General features: G+C 42.5%; 1 protein-coding gene across 1 annotated transcript in view; it reads left to right on the top strand.

Annotated features, from left to right (window-relative positions):
* The window catches only part of LOC147707494 (CD109 antigen-like), a 502,391-nt gene that overhangs the window by 462,721 nt on the left and 19,908 nt on the right, over positions 1-19,762 (top strand). Inside the window, exon 31 of the mRNA XM_086926510.1 lies at positions 9,624-9,780. Within this exon, the coding sequence (XP_086782636.1) occupies positions 9,624-9,780 (157 nt within the window). The remainder of the gene's footprint in view (positions 1-9,623; positions 9,781-19,762) is intronic.

Raw genomic sequence — 19,762 nt, 5'->3', positions numbered from 1 at the left:
GCAGCTAATGCAGCCCCTGCAATGTGACTGGGGTGTTATTGTATTTCTTAAGTCTTTTGAGTTAAAGGATCCCACTTGGAATGTGCTTTTTGAGTCCAACATTGGAGTTGCCATCATTCAGGGGAGAGTGAGCAAAAAGCTTGGGCTTGGTTTTGACAATCGGCTAGTATTCACTGAAGTGTATGATGATACACAATTGTATTGGTTTTCGATATGTCTTGAAGGAGAGTTTGAAATCTGTGAGTGTGATTGATTTACCAATTTTGAAGAGTGAAGCTTTCTAGTTGCTGGTTAGCCTCTCCTGCATCTGAGTTTGTCTATTGTTTTGATGAGAATGATTTTTTGATTTAGTCTAATTCATTAAGATATGGACTCTTGATGTAGTCTATATTTATAGAGGTCCTTAATTGTGATGATGTTCAGATATGGTTATTTCTTATGCATCTTGGTGATTAATGGTTCTTTTGTTGTAAGCTCTATGTAAAGGATGACATTGAGAGCGTCTGTATTGACCCTAGAGGTACAATGCATGTAATTGGTAGCTAGTGAGATTGGGAGAGCTTCATCTGAATGAGCTAAGGTCATTAAGGAGATCACCATGTATCATTTTCATGCGTGATGACATATTGTTGATCTGCACTTCATGGCCAATGGTTTTAAAGGTTCTTGAGAATTACAAGTGTAGACAGAATGCAAAGGGTAGTATGGTACTTCAGCATGCCCTGGAATATTGATGTGGCCCTGAATTTTGTTAGCCACTGTTTTATCAACTCTCTTTCTCAAGAATGTACTTGCTGGCCAGTGATATTTTGAGGGTCAGTGATTGCCTTGCTTCTGCCCAGGAGAAAATATCCTATTGTGAGTGTGTATACAAAGATGTTTTCAGTAAATGATGCATTTAGTCTATTAAGTGGATTCTGTTTTATTCCGATGAGAGCTTTGCAATTGCTGATCCCTCAATTTCCTATTTGAAAGGTAATACTTTCAGAGGAGTAAGGATGTCAGAGGTCTGTGATTTGAGCACTTGAATATGATGCTTTTGTGAATGTTGCATGGTTAGATGAGAGAGGCTTTGATGGTTGGTTTTTGCTGTTGATAGGGGATCTGTTATTGTCTGTCATTTCCATGAGTATTGTTAGCTTTTTGAGGTTGATGATTTACTTGAAGTAGGCTCCATTGGTTTCTGCAAAAATAACATATTTCATTTGTTTGGTAATCTGCCTACAAAGGTTTATGCCTTGTGCTTCCTTTAGTCCATCGACATAGCTGGGAAGCTCTGGGGAACGCCAAAGGCGACCCCAGTAGAGAAGAGGGCGTAAGCCTATTAGATCTTTGATTGAGCAGCGGCCCAGATCGCTCAAAAGGGGTTGGCTAGGGGTTCCCCTGGGAAGTGAAACAAGCTCCCTAAAGAATTTGTTTTCAGCTGTTACAAGGGCATCTACATTATTGAAGTCCCAGAGCTCGGCTCCATATATTGCCAAACCTATTGCTTTTGCGGCATAGATCTCCAGGGCGGGCGCAATAGGTCTGGAGATGGAGGCTCAATTTTCCCTCCCAATGACACCCATAACCCGCTTATGGCTTAAGGCCATTTTTTTGATGTGCGGCTGCCATTTTAAATTGTCTGCAATTCTAATCCCCAGGTAATCAAAGACTTTAACACACTCTGAGGGCTCCCTGTCGAGCATGAGCGTGGAATTGGCCAATCTGCTTGGATTAAAATAAAGAAGCTTTGTTTTAGTGGTGTTGATTACTAGGCCCCTTAAAGTCCAGAACAAACTGAACCGATTGAGCATCTTCTGTAGACCTTCCGGAGTTTTCGATACCAGCAACGTATCCTCTGCAAATAGTAGTGTGGGGATCTTAACACCAGCCAGGACAGGGGCATCGGCGTTAATTTCAGATAGAAAAGAGACCACCCATTTACAAACAGTGAGAAGAGGGTTGGGGCCAGGACGCATCCTTGGTGAACACCTCTGTCACAGGGATTTTGTCAGTTTTTTGGATCTGGGAACCCCACCTAATCCGCGCATAATTACCATCGTGCATGCGGACCAGAAGGTTCAGAAAAGAGGGGGAAACCCCATATCCCGCAAGACCGACCAGAGCCGCTTGCAAGGAACCAAGTCAAAGGCAGTCTTCAAGTCTATAAATGTCAAGTAAAGACCGCCCTTGCCAATGGTTACAACCTTCCAGTGCAGTAGTACCAGCCTAAAAGCCTGGTCAATTGTGCTCGTACAAGGCCTGAAACCCGTCTGGTATTGCAATAGGATGTTATTCTCTTTCGCCCACAGAAGGATCCTCTCCAGTAGAACCCTACCGACTACCTTTTGACCAGCGTCAATAAGACTTATTGGGCGGAAGTTGGCAGGGTTCTCCCTGGGGCCCTTTTTGTAGATGGGGATCACCTCGGCCCCTTTCCAAGAACTTGGTACTGGTGAGCCCTCTAGGAGTGCATGATTTAGTAATACAAAAAAGGTGGCCCATTGGTCGACATTAGCTCAGAACAGATCACCTGGTATACCATCCTGTCCCGGAGCCTTGGTGGATACAATTTTGTTTATAGCCACCACCACCTCATTTTTCCCTACAGGGTCAAAAGAGACTGGTGGACTCAGCGGGAATGCCGTTGGGTGACCAGAGTGCCCGCTACTCTCTGTGGCCTCGTCTCCTGCAAAGAGGCTACTGAAATGTACAAACCACTCCCTGTCGGTGATATGATTGGGAATTTGGTCAGGGTCACAACCATTAGATTTCCTTACCAAAGCCCAAAAAAGTTCGCTATTCTTAGACTTACTAGCTGTTTTCAGGCTGGCCCAATGGTTTTCCTCCCACTCCTTTTTTGCTTCAGAAATGGCTTGCCTATACTGATGACGTGCAAGGCGTATCTCAGTAGGATTTTGGGTTTTTATGGCAAGGATTAGGGTAGACTTTTTCCTCTTACAGTTCTTGTTAAACCAATGCTCTACTTGTTTCGTATTGGTGGAATACTGTTTTGGGGCCTGGGTCTCGAGAAAGAGAGAGAGCCTATCAAGTCAATTGTTTTTGTGTAAATTATCTCCTCCTCAGGAGAACCCCCCACATTCGTACAAGCTACGGAAAGTTCAGAGGTCTGGTTGCTTATAATCTCCTCCAGGGCACTAATTTTCTGATCAATCAGAGAGAATTTTTGCCATTTAATAAACCTTTTACAATTGGAGGGGATTAATACCTTTGTAGGCATCTGAGGTCTAATACCAGTCCGATGCTCCGTGTTTTGTAACAGTTCCCGCATGCAAAGTGACAATGGATTGTGGTCGCTATGAATAGATGGAATAATTGACATGTCAATAACATTTTTCCACAACCTTTTGTCCACCAAAATGTAGTCTATTCTGCTTGGACAGGACACCCTATTAAACGTGTTGGCTCCCAGAAAATCCGAGGGCGTGCGCCCATTAACAGCTTTTAAACCGCGTTCCAAATTTAGTGCATTTATTTGCAAGACAATCGGTGACCATTTCTTCACTGGCGGGATCTGCAGGAGCGGTGTGCCCCATCTAACATCATCATCCTCTATTCCTAGGTCATCATTTGATGCCAATGGTTCAAAAGTACAATTAAAATCTCCAGCGATCACAAATAAGTTGTCAGGGGGGCAAGATGTGAGTATCTCGGACAAAATGGAAATAGTTGGGGATTTCGCCCCCCTTGCAAGCCTTTGACATAGATGTTTAAAAGTTCCAAAATGACACTGTCCTTTGAGTCCTTGATAGTCAGTCTCAAGAGATCCGGTGAAACATTCATATGGTGAACAATTTTGCAATTGAGTGCGGCTTTAACCCATATTATCAGCCCACCAGATGGACGACCGCGCCCAGAAGAGATAGCTGGAACATGAAAACAATAAAAACCAGGCTTATACAAAGGCTCAAGGTTTCCTGGAATATACACAGATCATAATCATCAATAAAAATATTCCAGTCCGGTAGAGATAGGTTTTTATACAAACCCGCTACATTCCATGAGATGATTTTGAGGTTCCTGGAGGAAACACTACAGGAGATCGACCCATCAATAGGGGGAATGGGGCCCACATCTTTATCAAACTCAACCACCTGACTGGTTAAGGCTAAGACTGGTAGATCAGGGGCTAGGGGCTGCCGAGACCAAGAGAGAGTATTACAACAAGATCTTGATGGATCAAATGGAGGAGAGGGGGCCCTTACTTGTGCTTGAAGTCAATCGACAGACTCTAGACCACTAAACCGGTTGTAACAGAGGATTGGATTCGGGGTTGACAAGGGCTCAAGCCAACCTCCAGTATACGGTCTCCTCCCTTTCCGCTGTGATATTGACCAACCATCACCTTTAGGTGAAGTGTAACCCGGGGGGTAAAAGTAGGACAGAGGGAAAGAAACTATGGAAGTACCTGAAGTAAATTGTTTCCAGCTACAGATGTGTCCCACTGTCCTAAGATCTTTAAAATTAACCAGGACACAGTCCCCCCTAGCTTTGTTGAACTGAAACTGAATGCTGACTGTCGGTGTAAAAGGGCTGTGCCTTAGGTTTCATTTTTAGTTCTGATTTGCTGGGCTGAGAAATGTATGTCTTTGGAGTGTAATTACTTTTTGGGTTAAGGTTGACTGTGGTTATATATTGGCATGTCAATGAGATAGGGATGGTAAAGTAATTAGTCTTGTCCGGGGAAGTTTTCAAATGGAGGTTGTCTCCAAGCATGAAGTCAACTATTTGGATGATGCTTTAACCTTTGGTGTGGATTGATTTGGTGATTTTTTTGGTGTTCAGAATATTAAATAGGTGTTTTACCTGTAGTTTGTGGGTGAGATTCGAGAGACTGTGACGCACCCAAAAATGTGGTAACATTTTAAAATAAAATAATTGGCTGTTCATGAAATCTAGAAAAGCTTTGTGTGACTTAGTAAGCAGAAGGAGTTGCCCAGAAGTATTATTTTGAGGATGTTTCACTTTTCAAAATATTTGTGGTTCTCTATAGTTATGTTTTTCATCGTAAACTTGGTAGTCGAACTAGTATCTTGGATTTTTTAAACCCTCTCAAAAGGGGTTAGTTATTGTGTAGAGACAATGCCGAAACCCCAGACTATTATTTAAAAAAAATACATATTCTATTAGTCAATTCGAATATGTTGCATAGGGCTCTGTACACCAAAGTCATCTGCCTAAGCAAACCAAATATAACCATGACACCAAACAACTTTTTGCAGAATCGACAATACAATACACATGAGCATTTAACTATATTGCACTGCTCCCCCAACTCCCTCCCTCCCACTCCCCCCTAAAGATCGCACTAAATCCATACAGTCTTGTCCGCAATGGGGAAAGGAAATCAAATAGTCCTAATCCAGGCACTTACACCCTCCCTGCTCCCTCCCTACCCTCCCCCTATACTGGCCCCATGGCTTAATCCGGTAACAAAGGCTCCACCATCGCCGGAGGCTCCAGCCAGAGGCCCCGGTACTCTGCCCATCATTTCCATATTTTATAGTGTTTGCGCGGGCACCCCCTAGCTACAAAGATGGGTTGTTCCAGTCCCATGCAAAAGTCCAGACCATTTTTCCAGGCAGCCACTGAGGGGGCCCTCGTCTCCTTCCATGCTTTAGCAATGTCTCGTTTTGCCAGTGTAAGGCCTAGGGGCATGAGATGTTGTTTATAGGCATTGCCACCCACCCCCTCCATGGCATGGAGCAGTGCCAGCTGTGGTGTGCATGTCAGCTCCCAACCCAGGACCTCAGCGAGACAGGCAAATACCCCCCTCCAGAAGCGATCAACGGGATGCACTGCCAAACCGTATGTATAAACGTACCCTCAGCCCAACCACAGCGAAGACACTCTGGGAAAGCAATCAACCCTGCCCGCCACAGATGTGTCCTAGCAAAATAGACCCTGTGAAGGTATTTGAATTGGACTAGGCGGAGCTGTATCGCTATGGTCGCCCCCCGCAGGGCTGCTAGGGTCTCCGTCCAATCCTCCTCTTCCAGTCCACCCACATCCACCTCCCAGCCCCCTTGGAGTTTCTGAAGTGTAGGAGAGCAGTGTTTGGGACTGATAAATAAGAGAAATCTTCTTTTCCTGCAGATCCCCCATAAAAACTTTAGCTTCAATGGGGCTAAATTGGGGTATGGGCTCCATGCCCTGCAGACTAGGGGGCAGCGCATGGCGTAACTGCAAATATCGATAAAATTGTCTCTGGGGCATATGAAACGCCTCCTGAAGATCCTGGAAGGATTTTAGTGTTGTGCCCCTCAGAACATCTCCCAGGGTGGAGATACCAATAAAGTCCCATCCGAAACCCCGGAAGGGCCGCCAAGTGGGGCAGGCTCCCATTATTCCACAATGGGGTCACCCGAGTCAGAACATTCCACCAGCCCATGCGCCGCAGTGCCTGCCTCCAAACCATAAACACCACCCGCGTACTGACGGCAGCGTACTACTTAACCACGCCGAATACAAAAGTGTATGAAGTGTGTGATGTCCCATTAGGCAACGTTCCAGTGCGTACGCCGGGTCCCCCCTATTGCCATACCACCATTCATTGAGGACCAGCAGATGCAAGGCCTGATAATACGAAAGGAGATCCGGGGATGCCAGACCTCCACAATAAGTGGATAGAAAGCATGTACGTATAGCCACGCGCACCTTTCCCCCTTTCCACAGAAAGTACCCAGCACAGGATTCCCCAGCCTGAACAATTTAGGTTGGATCGGGTACGGGTGATTCTGCCGCTGGTAGAGAAGTCAGGGGAGTGCTACCATTTTGAAGATTGCCAATCTGCCATACAGTGTCAGGGGCATGAGGGAGCGAGACTTAAGGTCTGCACGAACCCACTCCCACACAGGTGTCAGGTTACGTTCCCAGGCAAAGGCCGGTACGTCTGAGAGCACCACGCCTAGATATTTCAAACCACCTATAGCCGACTGGACCGTAGTTGCCCACGAGCCCACTCTTGTCCGATCTCCCAGCGACCGCAGTGTAGATTTGCGGGGATTCATGTACACACCCGACATTTCCCTGAAACTCTACATGATACGCAAAAGTTGTGGCCCCGTCCTGTCAATCCCCATCAGAAAGAAGAGAACGTCGTCTGCATACAGTGCAATTCTATTGGAAAGGCCCGTGGCCCATTCAAATCCCCGTACCTGGGCATCTATGCGCACCCAGGCCGCCAAGGGCTCCATGGCCAGGGCGAAGAGATATGGAGACAGGGGACATCCCTGCTGCGTGCCCCTCTTAATAGAGAAGGTGAAGGAGGCGGCGCCCGCGTACCACACTGACGCCATCAGACCCCTATGAAGGAGTTTCACATGGGAAAGGATGCGTGGGCCCAGGTTGAGTCTATGGAGCAGAGCATACAGGTAAACCCAGATCAGGGATTCAAACGCCCTGTCCATGTCTTCCAAGAGTAGTGCTGCCGGTTCCCGGTTTGTTGGGTTGCTGCAACCGCCAACTGAAACCCCAAACTTTTAAACATATAATATTTTCCTTTTCCGAAGTTTTTTTTGGTAAAAAGTAATAAAATGGTGTCAATGAAGGCAATCGCATTCAAGAAATCGATGAACTTTTCTATATTTTCCTTAGTCATCCTTGCAACCATACATGCCAGGCATTAGAATCTGAAAGACACACAGATGATGGACGGGATGCTGAGCAAATCAAATATTCACTCCCAGTCAAGAGATCTGAGTTAAATCCATAGTTCTTTAGCTCACCATGCCACCCCAGTTTAGGCCCAGCCATGTGCAAATCAGTCTTGACCCTTTGCCTCATGGGAACAGTCCAGCCCGAACTGCCAACCTAGGTCCTCCCTGGACAGGAAGCAAGCATCCTGGGACTAGTTACGGGACATCACCCCTCATCAGACGGGCTAGCTTGAATCCAGTGGCCCAGTGAGCCCGGAACTCAAAATTTGAGAAGGAAGATGCAGCCTCCTCCAAAATGTGAAATATAATGCATTAGTTTACTTACATAAATATTAACAATTATATTCATAAATCTGGCAAGTAACCCTTTAATATGTTTTGTACTTACATTTATTTTGGAAATATTTATACTAGAATGTAAAGGTATGTAAAATTGCATAAGGATTAAAAGCCTAACCACATAATTTGAGTATTTAACAGTATTATCATTAGGTGGATCTCAAGTAGTATGCCACTGTGAAGAACATACTAGTGTTAGTAATATCATTGATTATTAAAATCACAAGCCAAAGACTACATACATTTAACAAAGAAATGTAGATAAGAGATTATTTGCTTTCAGTTTGCCAAAGTGATCACTGAGTGAATTAACTTAGGAAGGAAAAGCATGAAAGTAGTCACTGGCAGACAGGGGCTTGTGCCAGGTAGTACAGCGTAACCAGTCTCAGATCTTGTCCACGATTTGTCAAGGTTGCATGCTAAACTACATTATATCTAGTAAGGTAACCTCTTTGTCAATACTAATAAGGGCTTTTAGGACATTCGTTACATTCTCAGACCCTTGTGCTGGCCATTTGTGGTAGTGAAATGAAGAAGCCTTCAAAGGCCTTAATGTACTACCAACCATTGATATTACTTGTATGAGTTCACAAGGGCACTCCAAAAACATTTTACACATAAGCAAGACACTAGATGGGTAAAGCCGGCTACTTCTGTTTATGTGACTCCATACAAACAAATCATGAGTCCATACATATATACTGTGTGTGTCCGTCACTGGAAATTGAGGCACCATTAGGATTAATTAGTTGAGCTTCAGACAATCACATCATAGAAATGATTAATTAGAAAACATTTAAATCTCATGACTTGTTGTCCCTCCTTTTCCTACAACCTCTATCTGTCCAGAAATTCTCTTTGAACATTCTTGTAAGAAAAAGGGCTAAAAAATGGCTAACCCAAAGTTTTCTGAATGTCGGCCTTCCTAATTTGAAAAAAAATACTTTTCATTAAGTGCTTAATGAAGAAATATATCCATTAACTACATACTGTGGGGGATCTTGTAGGATAGCCCTACAGACAGGCCTGACCCCCTTTTGATTTTTCACCACAAATTGTAAATGGTTCTGAATGATGAAAACTGTAAAATATCATAACACTCTGCCATGTAGATTTCCAGAGAACTTGAAACATAAACATAAAGGAAATTAGCCATCTGTAACAGTGGGTGCAGCAGACAATGAACAGGGTCCAACTGAATCAGAGTGGCATCCTCATTTTGAATGTGGTGAGGTTGAAATGTTAATTCACACATTGTTTTTAACCACCTGTGAGAGTCTTACCGTGGGTGTAACAGGACAATCCTGCATGATCTCTCTCAGGACTGTGCCTTATGAACATAATCAAGAGATTGCTCTGTGTACTTATTTCCAAAGAAACTCCACTTTACTGAGAGGACACATTCTCTGCCTGTGCTCAGAGGTCAAACAAGCCACTAGAGTATCTCACAAGGTTAAAAGGGACCGATCGGCTAAATATGTCAAGATAAATCATGACACAATGTATTTTGTTTAAATGTTTCGTCTTGTTGACAAAATTTTAATTACAAGACTTAACCTGCATTATCACACAATTGACTCCTTACTGTGTGGATGTATAAAATGTTCATATGTTTGTGTGCAGGTATATCCCTTCAATGTATGGTAACGAGAGTGGGATGGCTCTAATGGAAGTACACTACTTAAGTGGTTTCTCACTAGATAACTCAATCTCCATAGAGAATAATCTGCTCAGAAAGGTTGAACCGGATAACGGCAAAGTGAATCTTTACTTTGATTCGGTAAGTTTTACTTTTATTACCCTGTTTTTTTGTGTTTGGGAGCTGCAATTGAACAATGTATGCCCATAAAATGTTTCCAATTCGTCAGATCATTGGTATTTGTTTTCTAAATCAATTTGTTTTTTGAGAACAGACCTGAAATGAATTAATTTCTCTCAGACTGATGACAACATAGTTATAGTTTCTAAGTATGTTGTATTTTCCTAAACACCTATATTTCCTTGCTTATTGTGCTTGAGTTTAATGGAATTAGCTTGTATTGCTGACCGATTCTTTTTTATTTCAAAAAAGTTTATTGGGGTTTTCCACAAAAAGAACAAAAGAAAAATTCTATGGCTAATACGTGGCGAAATATGGAATATCGGTAGACAAATCACATGTACAAGATTGGTAAAGGGGTAATGAGCAGTAGAAGGAACAAGGGGGAAGGAGAAGAAAATCAAATTAAACCAAATTAAATCAAATCATATTAAATCGAAGAGCAAATAGAGTAATACCTATGCAAGAAGTGGGCTCATGAGGATTCCAGCAATGGGCGCCACAGAACTATGATTCGGTACATATTACCAATATAGCTCCTTTAATATACTTGCAACGTTTCCAAATACATCTCATAAGACATATACTTTGCATATCTCATAAGAAATATATACCCATTATTACAGAAAGAATGGTCCATGGTCTGGGAGGGCAAAGATGACAACCATTTGAAAACAAGTATTTTGAATCAGAATAGAGATCCACTACATTTGCTTCCTACAGCGGAACATTTTGGCAGCTTCACCACCTGGAGCCTGAGTTTTTTACTCCTACAGTATCTTCCACACACCTATCCAGACCCTGCATAACATAAATCTGACCCTGCTTATAATACCATCAAAATTTCTGCATCATAAATATCCGTTCTTTCACTATACAGTTCCTGTCACTTTGTGCATTTGAAACTCCCTTTCATTGGTTGTTAAATGTTCCACTTGCCTGAAATTTTGAGTAAGAACCTCAAGATTGTCCCCTTTGGTTAAGCAGTGCATTCAGACTAGCTTCAAGAGATCCTTGAGTACCATAAAAGTGCAGCTACGTAAAAGCCTGTAAAGCAAATTATTGAATCGTCAGTGCTTGACTTCTAAACCGGAATGGCATATTTGTAAAGTTTAGACCATAGAGTAAACTGTATGAAAAATAAGTTACCAGTTTTTGAATCTATCATTGAATCTATCATTGGCATGATTGGATCAGTTGCCACAGAATGGCAAGATGTACAACTTGATGTTAAGGGGGACTCTTAGGTAACCTCCTTGGAACCTGATTCAACTTGATACCAGGAAAAAATCGAAATCACTAAGCTCAAGTCATTTATGCTGCATGCCTGTGCTGTCCCAAAGCCAGTGCATTATTTAATTTTTCATATTGAAATATTAAGGGGATCATTTTGCCTTCTATCATCACAGGACTGCAATAGTATATTGTATATTCACTGCTGACAAAATGTCCTTGCAACCAATAAAATAAACACCCTTACAAAACAAATGTAACAGTTCCAAACCATGTGAAACCTCCAGAACCTCAGCTACATTGACCATGACATTCTCTTCCAATGTACTTTGATAAAGTATCAGAAATCAAAAATAACATGAACTTCTATCTAACATTTTCATCCAACTATCAGTCACCATTTCTGTCGCCTCTTTTTTTGCTAACCAAACACATGCCCCCCTCAGCCTGCCCAGGCCTTTCCTAACACATTCCTGAAACCTTCAATCATTTCTTACTCTAACCCTCTGTAGGAAGTCATTACTATAAGCTACAAAGTTTTGGAGTTATTGGCCCATTTCTGAACTCTGGCCTCCAAAGTAATTGGAACACAGTAATAAGCCCATAACAGTAAAACGGGCCCAAGAAGCCCACTGAACCCTCAATTCACATGTTGCATGTATGCATGGCAAAGAACCAATTTTCTCTGTGGACTTAGATAATATCTTGTCATACAGTGGCAGTTTTCCAAACTGCTCCTAATTCCACACTTACATTAGAAAGCATCTCTCACCAGTCTTTCATAGCAGAGGGCTGTTTCATAATAGTCGGCTGTTGATACCACAAACCCAATGAGTTGTGTGGCGTGTTAACCTGCAAAGGTCTTTCCTGACACTGTCATGTCCAGTACAGCAGTCTACTGAACTCTGGAAGTGATACTTAAGAGGCAAAACACAGGATTCTTGGGACAAAAGCTTAATGAAGATACCAGAAACAGTCATTGTAGTACAGAAATAGCTAGACATGCAAAATGAGTTCCTTCTGAGAAACATTGCCCCATGAAAGAGATGCTCAGCAACCTCCTGTATTAATAATATTTGGGAGACCACAGAGATTTCGGCAGGCATTTGGGTGGTAAACAGTCTTACTATATGTGTGGATTGTCGCAGGAGCTAAAAACAGAGGAGACAGGGATCCCTGTTTTGGTACTGCCCATAAGAAATTGTGAAGCCACTCTAAGCAACATGGTATGGTTCTCTCATAGATAACTGTCAAAATCACAATAGATGAATATCCAACCGACCTACATGTCGATGGCTGTTACAAGTGATTAGGAATTACACTAATTCAGGTTAACCTCCATTGACTTCACTGCTAGTTTCCGGTGTGAGACCACTTGCTTAACTCTTAGAGTAATATTTCAACTTGATTCTCATATCATTAAAGCACCAAGTGCACCAACTGCTGCTGTTTTCTAAACTGCTGTCTAGTACAGAACCTGCACAGAAACACTACACGACAAAGATGACAAAGGTTATACATGATACCACCATTAAAGAGATAACCACAATAGGGACCATAATATGCATAATTAAACAATAACATTGCGAATATGTTCTTGAATGTGAAATCTGATTGTTGATCTCTACAGGGCCACCCCCAAACTGTATGCCTTCCCCATTCTGTTTTCTGAACCTGTTTTTGTTGGCTTTTACAGCTCTGTACACTTTACCACTGCTTAGAAGAGCTAAAGTGCTTGTTCTCTCTCCATCAAACATGGTACAATTGGCTAACACCCAATTTGCACATTTAATGTGCCCCAGGTCTGTAAATTAAGTGCTACTAGTGGTCCTGCAGCACTGATTGTGCCACCCACTTCAGTAGCTCTTTAAACATGTTGCAGGCCTGCCACTGCAGAGCCCATGAGTGCAGTTTTAAACTGCCATTTTAACCCTGGCAAGTTAACCTACATGCCAGCCCTAAACTTTCTTTTTTATTACATGTAAGTCACCCCAAGGTAGGGGCTTGACAGCTATAAGAGCAGATGCAGTGTATTTAAAACATAGGACAACTTATTTTCAATTTTGCATGCCTGGTAGTGAAATACTCTTCAATTCGTTTATCACTACTGCAAGGCCTACCTCTCCTATAGGTTTACATTGGGAATACCTTGTTACATTTTTTAAGTGTAATTTCCAGTTAGGAAAAGATTGACATTGGAAGTTCGGTTACCCTGGTCTCACAATTTATTATCCCAATTTATAGTGAAGTTGGATTTTACATTGAAAGTCTGAAAATGCCACTTTTAGAAAGTTCTATTATAAAACAATGGGGTGACCCAAAATCATAACTTAAAGGACCTAGGTAAACTCTGATACAATGGTCCTATCAGAGGAGAAATGTAAATTATTTAAAAGGTGGAGTGCCAAACTTGATACCTCCTTCTTAGTTACTTTGAACAACCCCACTCAGATTAATCGCAGAGAATTGAGGTCAAAAGAATCCACACACACACAAAAATGTTGCTCTAGAAGTTCTGAAAATGTATTCTCAAACTATGATATACATTTAAATTACAATTACATTCTTAGCTCCAGAAAGATTTTAGTGATAGAAGTGCTCATCTAAGTTGGTTGTGCAGATACAGAGAAAAGAAAAGGAAGGTGATTAGGACCCTTTACATATTCCATATTTCTTCATACAGTAGCCTGTCCAACATTTTCATAACAAAATGGGATTGAGTGTTATATCAGTTTTTAGAGGTCTGATATCCTTATAATTAGAGAGCTCTTATCTCCCCTGTTTATGTTTATTATTTTCAGAATGTTTTCAGCTAAATTACTAGGTGATACTTAGAATTTAATGGAATACTTGGATGATGCTCAAAAAGGATTCTGCCAGCACTGCAGCAATGAACTAACAATGCCTGTCATGTTGAACAATCTTATACTATTAGCAATTAATGGTCAGTCGAGTGCCCTTATTTTACTTGTTCTTTCAGCAGAATTCGATACTGTGCACATGAGATTCCGATCAATCAGGTGCACTTAGTGGGTATAAAGGAAAATGTCCTAGGTTCACCTCTTTTTTTATCCAAGACAAGTCAAAAGTTGATGCTAGGACAATTCTGTTCCTTTCCTATTTCATTTTCCTGTAGTGTCCCTCAAGGCTCAACCTTGTCCCCTTTTCCTTTTTAATATCTATATGAGACCTCCATGTGCTATTATTAGTTCCTTTGGCCTCAACATTGCTTTCTATGCTGATGATACAGCTTTTATTCAGATTTAGTAACACACCTATTGATGTTTCCTTATTGCAAGGTGTTACAAAGTCATCCTGTGACCTGGGCACCTCCATTTTGTTTTCTGACTGGTACTGTTGGTAACTGACTCTGACTGTCCCTGAGCTCTGCCTAACGAAGTCTAGGGCCAGGGCTATGGCGATAACAGTGTGAAAACACACACATGCATGAGGGTACACTATATATTAGGGTACAATTATAATTGGCATGACCTACCCTATACGTTCCTAGTACATAATAGGGCATGGGGCATTAAAACTACCTTTAAGACCCTAGTATATAATAGGGCATGGCAGTTTAGAGGCCAGCCACATTTTCTGCACTTGCATGTGTGGAAGGCTGAGTGCAAGCCTGAGGTCATTTTAAAAGCAGCCCTGAGTTGCAGCACTGCCTTAAAATGTAAATTGTGCCCAAACTCGACTTTGGTGGTAGAGGCACTTAAAAAGTGATAAATACACTATTGTGGCATATTATGTACCCCCCCCCCAAAACCTTACAAAAGATCCTTTATATGCAGATAGAGAAATTACACATTTCACTTCCCCCATTGTAGTAAAGTGCTTCCCAAAATTGACGTTTGTGCTAGGAGCACGGTGGAGAGAGGATTTATACTATTTTTATATAGTCAGGAACCCTAAAGTCTTCCCTAGGTGCCCCAGAGGTGGGGGGAAGGTCATGAAGTTATAAGCAGGGTCCTTATAAAAGATGTTTTATATTCTCTGGTGTTGGAGAAATTGCCCATTTTATTTTCCCCATTGGAGAACCCCAGCCTTACAGGTTAACATGGCAATCATTTATTAATGAATAACTATCGCTAGGAATTCACAAAAAATATTAAACAAGGACTTAGGAGAATGGTATTGATTAATCCAACAATATGCTATTGTTGAATTTATTCTAACATATAAAGAAAAGAAAATATAAGAATTTCTTGTCTGTAAGGCAGAATTTAGCCTTTCTGTGCCCTCCCCTGAGTAAACAGGATTAGCCAGGCTGCTTGATGAAGTGATAAGTGACTCACCCATTGAAAGGCTATCTGTTAGAGAGGGCTGTGCTACACAGGCATGCCAAAGCAGGAGGAAGGGGTCATAACCCATGGAGCTTCAAAGGGGGATAGGACAGGCATAGAATACCAGGTCCATCTACCCCCAGCCCTCTGACCTAGCCAGATAGCAGGCTTAAGGCAGGAATTTGCAGATGGTAGGGGGAGGAGAGCTATGGAAATGAGCCATACTGGAATTGGTTTAACTAGTTCTAGATCCTCTGCTGTTCAGCCATATTGAATTTTGAAGAAATAGTGCTTTATGGGAGAATAATATGTCATACTTTGGAGGACGTGGTCATGCTCTGGGGTGATGCCTCATTGGACAGGAGTGCTCTCCTGCTTGACCCCAGATACTGCTGAATAAATATGTGAGAGGTACAGAGCATCTCAGATCTGCTGCTTGAAACTAAGAGAAGAAGGGTTTCCAAGTTGGAATCTTGATTTGCACCATCAGGCCCTGTATTCTGACAGACTGCACCTGCTGCTTTAACTGGAACTACAGTCCTTTGGATGTACCTTGCTTCAAGTGGAATACAGAGTGGACTCCCTGCAAGCTACAGGTTAACAGAGCTCACATGGACCATCACCACCAAGAATCCACAGCCTGGAGTGGGTCCAGTGGATTTGTAAGGGGTTTGTCCAAGTGGATTGTGGGAACTAAAGTCCCAAACTTTCAAGGTCTTTCTTGGAGATTTCTGAGCCTTGGATTGTGTTTTGGACACTTTGGAACCCCCAGAGGAACTTTAGGAAGAAGTTGCAGAAGTTTGGAGCATTTGTGGAGAAAAGCTCCACAGGGGGACCGGCTCAGCCGCGAGTGTTAAGCCGGTGACCTTCAACCGTGAACCGGCCTGCCCTGCTGGTTCATCCCACTGAAAAGCTCTGGAGATCGACTTCCAGCGTTTGACTGGAAAGCAAGCCAACAAACCCTCACTGCTCCCAGACTGGTTAAGAGCATCAAGGGAGCCCTGCAGAAAAAGATCCAGAAAAGTTTCTAAGTCTGAAGGTAAAATCTCAACCGAGGCCTACCAGGAGAGATATCTAAGCAGGGATCCCTCACAGTCAGCCTGAAACTATTACTTTGTCCCGGCTAAGCACGAACAGATGTCCCAATGTGGCGCTATAGGTTTCTAAGTGCTATAGAGTGCTAAATATTTTAAAATTCATATCTCAGGTTCCCTACATTGGTTTTTTGTAGCTTTGGTGTAATTTTAAAGATACAAATATTTCCTATTTTTATAAATTGGTGTGGGGTTTTTTATTGTGTGTTTTATCTTAAATTCTTATTGACTTGGTGTTTTTAAATGCTTTACATACCTGTCTCTTAAGTTAAGTCTGCCTGCTCGTAGCCAAGCTACCAAGGGTTGAGCATGGAAATAATTTACTGAGACCTATTCTGAGCACTAGACAGTGTTAGTGGCCTTATTGCCAGTGGTAGATGCATATTTACCACTACTAATAACGTAACTTTCCAACACAAGATAGCCTTACTTCAGTGCTGAACTGGATGGGCTCCACTGGCTCAAACTACAAACAAACAAAGCAGAGAATTTGATAATTGGAGGCTTCTGTAATTCCTTGCACTCCACCCCCAGTCAATAGAATTTAATCCCTTTCTACCTCCTGCCAAGCAGATCAGTCGTTTGGCAGTTAAAATGACACCATTCTACTGATGGACAACTATTGATCCTCAGCCATATTTTGTGTGTCTTTCACACAGGAAATCTGTGATCTATACTACCTACTGTTTTATATTGAGGAAACACTGGCCTGTGTTTCAGCTTGGAATGTTGCTAGATTGGACTATAGAAACAGTCTTTACGTGGGCATAAAGCAGTCCTTGGTACTACACTTGAAGTTTATCCAAAAGAATCTGTGTGGATGGTAGTTGGTGCACCTAGTGTTGTGCACCCTAAGCTCATCCTGAACACCTTTTATTGATTCTCAATACAGCAATATATTTTGTTCAAGGTTCTGTGAATGTTGCACACATCCCTTAATGGACAAACACAATTTTGCATTGCCAACACACTAAACAGATACTTCCCTACCGTATCACAGACACACATGACAAGGTCTACCTCCCTACTCCCATATACTCCAGGCAGACCAGGCCGTTCCCTGTGCTCGGAGCCCTACTTTAGTGGCATTGAAACAATTCTCATCTAAAATTCTCATCCAAGAAAAACAAAATCAGTTTTAAACACAGTTTCAGGTGATATTCTGTTTGTATACCACACGAAAGATACCAAGGGTCTGTCAGTGGTTGGAACCTATTTGTAGTATCCCAAATCACACATACCAAGAGGTTATCTTAGAGATTATAAAGGAGAAGAGAAGAGAATGAGAGTTTGAAAATAAAAGAAAAGTGCACCCATCAGCCCACATAGTAGCGGAACTTCGTCATCTGGGTTCTTGTTAGCAATTGGTGTCCAGTAAGCTCTTCCGCAGGAGAACTCCTGAGGCTAGCTAGACTTGGACCCGCCGGTTGAACCATCAACCGAAAAGGATGAGAGTTTTGAGGCTGAAGGGGCAAATTGCAGTGCTCAAAAATGTGAAAGGTGTAAACAAAGAAGAATAGAGTGGTGATCTAAAAATACCTGTCTTGATGTCTCAAGAAACTTTATTAGGTGCGCCCATCAAGACGGTATGATTTAAAAGCAGAGTGGAAATAGTATGAAAAGAATTACTATTCACCATAAATGATAATTGGTCCACATGTTTCAGCCCTTAAGGGCTTTCGTCAGGACCTATGATGTTCACTACTGCAACACTTACCACGTGCTGTGATAGATAATTTTCATTGTGTAGACATACCCCATGTGAAGTAGTCGCATGTCTTTATTTTTCAACCTTCTCCCAAATTTGTAGGGAGGAATTGCCTCACCTCACCTGGCACTCGCTCAGGAAAAAGAGGCCACGCACTTTCCGTCGTTGCCTCGGTCTGGCAGCTGAGCCAGGTTTGTGGCTTGTAAACATTCTGAAACACCTTAAGGCTACCTTGCTCAATAACCATAAGGGTAACCTAGAGAAGAAATGTGGAGAAAGATTGAAAGGAAATGAGATCCTCTGGTTACAGGATACTAAATCGGAAAAAGAGCGTATATTGGTGAATTTAGGCATCTGTATTTATTTCTGAACAAGGCCGGTAAACCGCTGGTTGAGTTCAATAAGATGAAGGGCCTCAGTTTATAACCATGAATAGAACCCTGTTCTGAGAGCTGATGTATTTATTGAATGCAACTGACTAATTATTCTGGGATTATTTTATATAAATTATAAACTGTGGTTCCTGTGAGATTTACCACCAAAATGATTTTCAAGTGTTAAAATCGAAGTATCGGAGAAAGCATACCAAATAATGCACCCTGCATTAAATGCAGCTGAGAATATCCCCCGGTCCACAATACCATCAGCACTGTTCACGCATGGTAGGGGGAATGGAATTGTGTGTATTGAGAATACATAAGGATTGTGGGGACAAAATCGACCATCAACCTCACCAACAGTTTAAGAGTTTCACTAAAAATAAACAAATTAATAGGGGGGCTAATGGATACATACAATGGATGCTGGCATATCTCCCTAATCAAATTGGAGGTAAAGGTATTCCCAAAATTATTAACCAGCAGATGGCTGAAAGCTCGGCCCTGGCCCACCTTTCTTTTTTATGTCTAGTATCAAGTGGGCCTAATTCCTCTGATGTTCCAACATATGCTTGCAATGACGGAATTTATGGAAAACTCTCTGGTAATTTTATCATGCAATAGCATAAATACTTTTTATCCTTTAGGGGGTCATTACGATGGCGGGTGGACATTGTGGTGGTGCTTGGGACCACCAGCCTGTATGGTGGCGGTCCCATAAGTAGAATCACGATCGACCGCCACTGTGGTCGTAGCATCTTGCATCTTTACCATTGCGGCGGGTGCTGCTGGTTGCAGCACCCGCCGCAATGCAAAACATGCATGTAGTGCGTTTCCCTGCACTACGTGGAAGGCACTTACTACAGGGAAATGCCTAGTGCACGACCACCTCCCCCAACACAAGAGGGGCCTGCAACGGGCTCCCAAATGCATTCTCCACCAGCCTTTCAATGGCAGTTTACCCGCCACCGAAAGGCTTGCTGCGGCCAGCATCGTAACATGGCGGACGGTGCCTGTTATGCACCGCCACCATTTTAAACATGCTGACCGCTCCGCCCGGCAATCGGCGGAATGGTGTTGTGTGGTCTTTATGACCGCCACAGTCCCTGGATGATTCCCCCGACATCATAATATGGCGTGGTGACAATTGCTGTACAATGGCAGAGGGCCCACCACTGCATGGCTGGTGGTAGCGGGCCTTTCGCCATTGTAATGACCCTCTTAGTCTGGAAATATACGTGT

This window comes from Lissotriton vulgaris, chromosome 6 (assembly GCF_964263255.1).
Source record: "Lissotriton vulgaris chromosome 6, aLisVul1.2, whole genome shotgun sequence".
Classification (NCBI taxonomy): domain Eukaryota; kingdom Metazoa; phylum Chordata; class Amphibia; order Caudata; family Salamandridae; genus Lissotriton; species Lissotriton vulgaris.
This window is presented reverse-complemented; position numbering and strand designations above follow the sequence as displayed.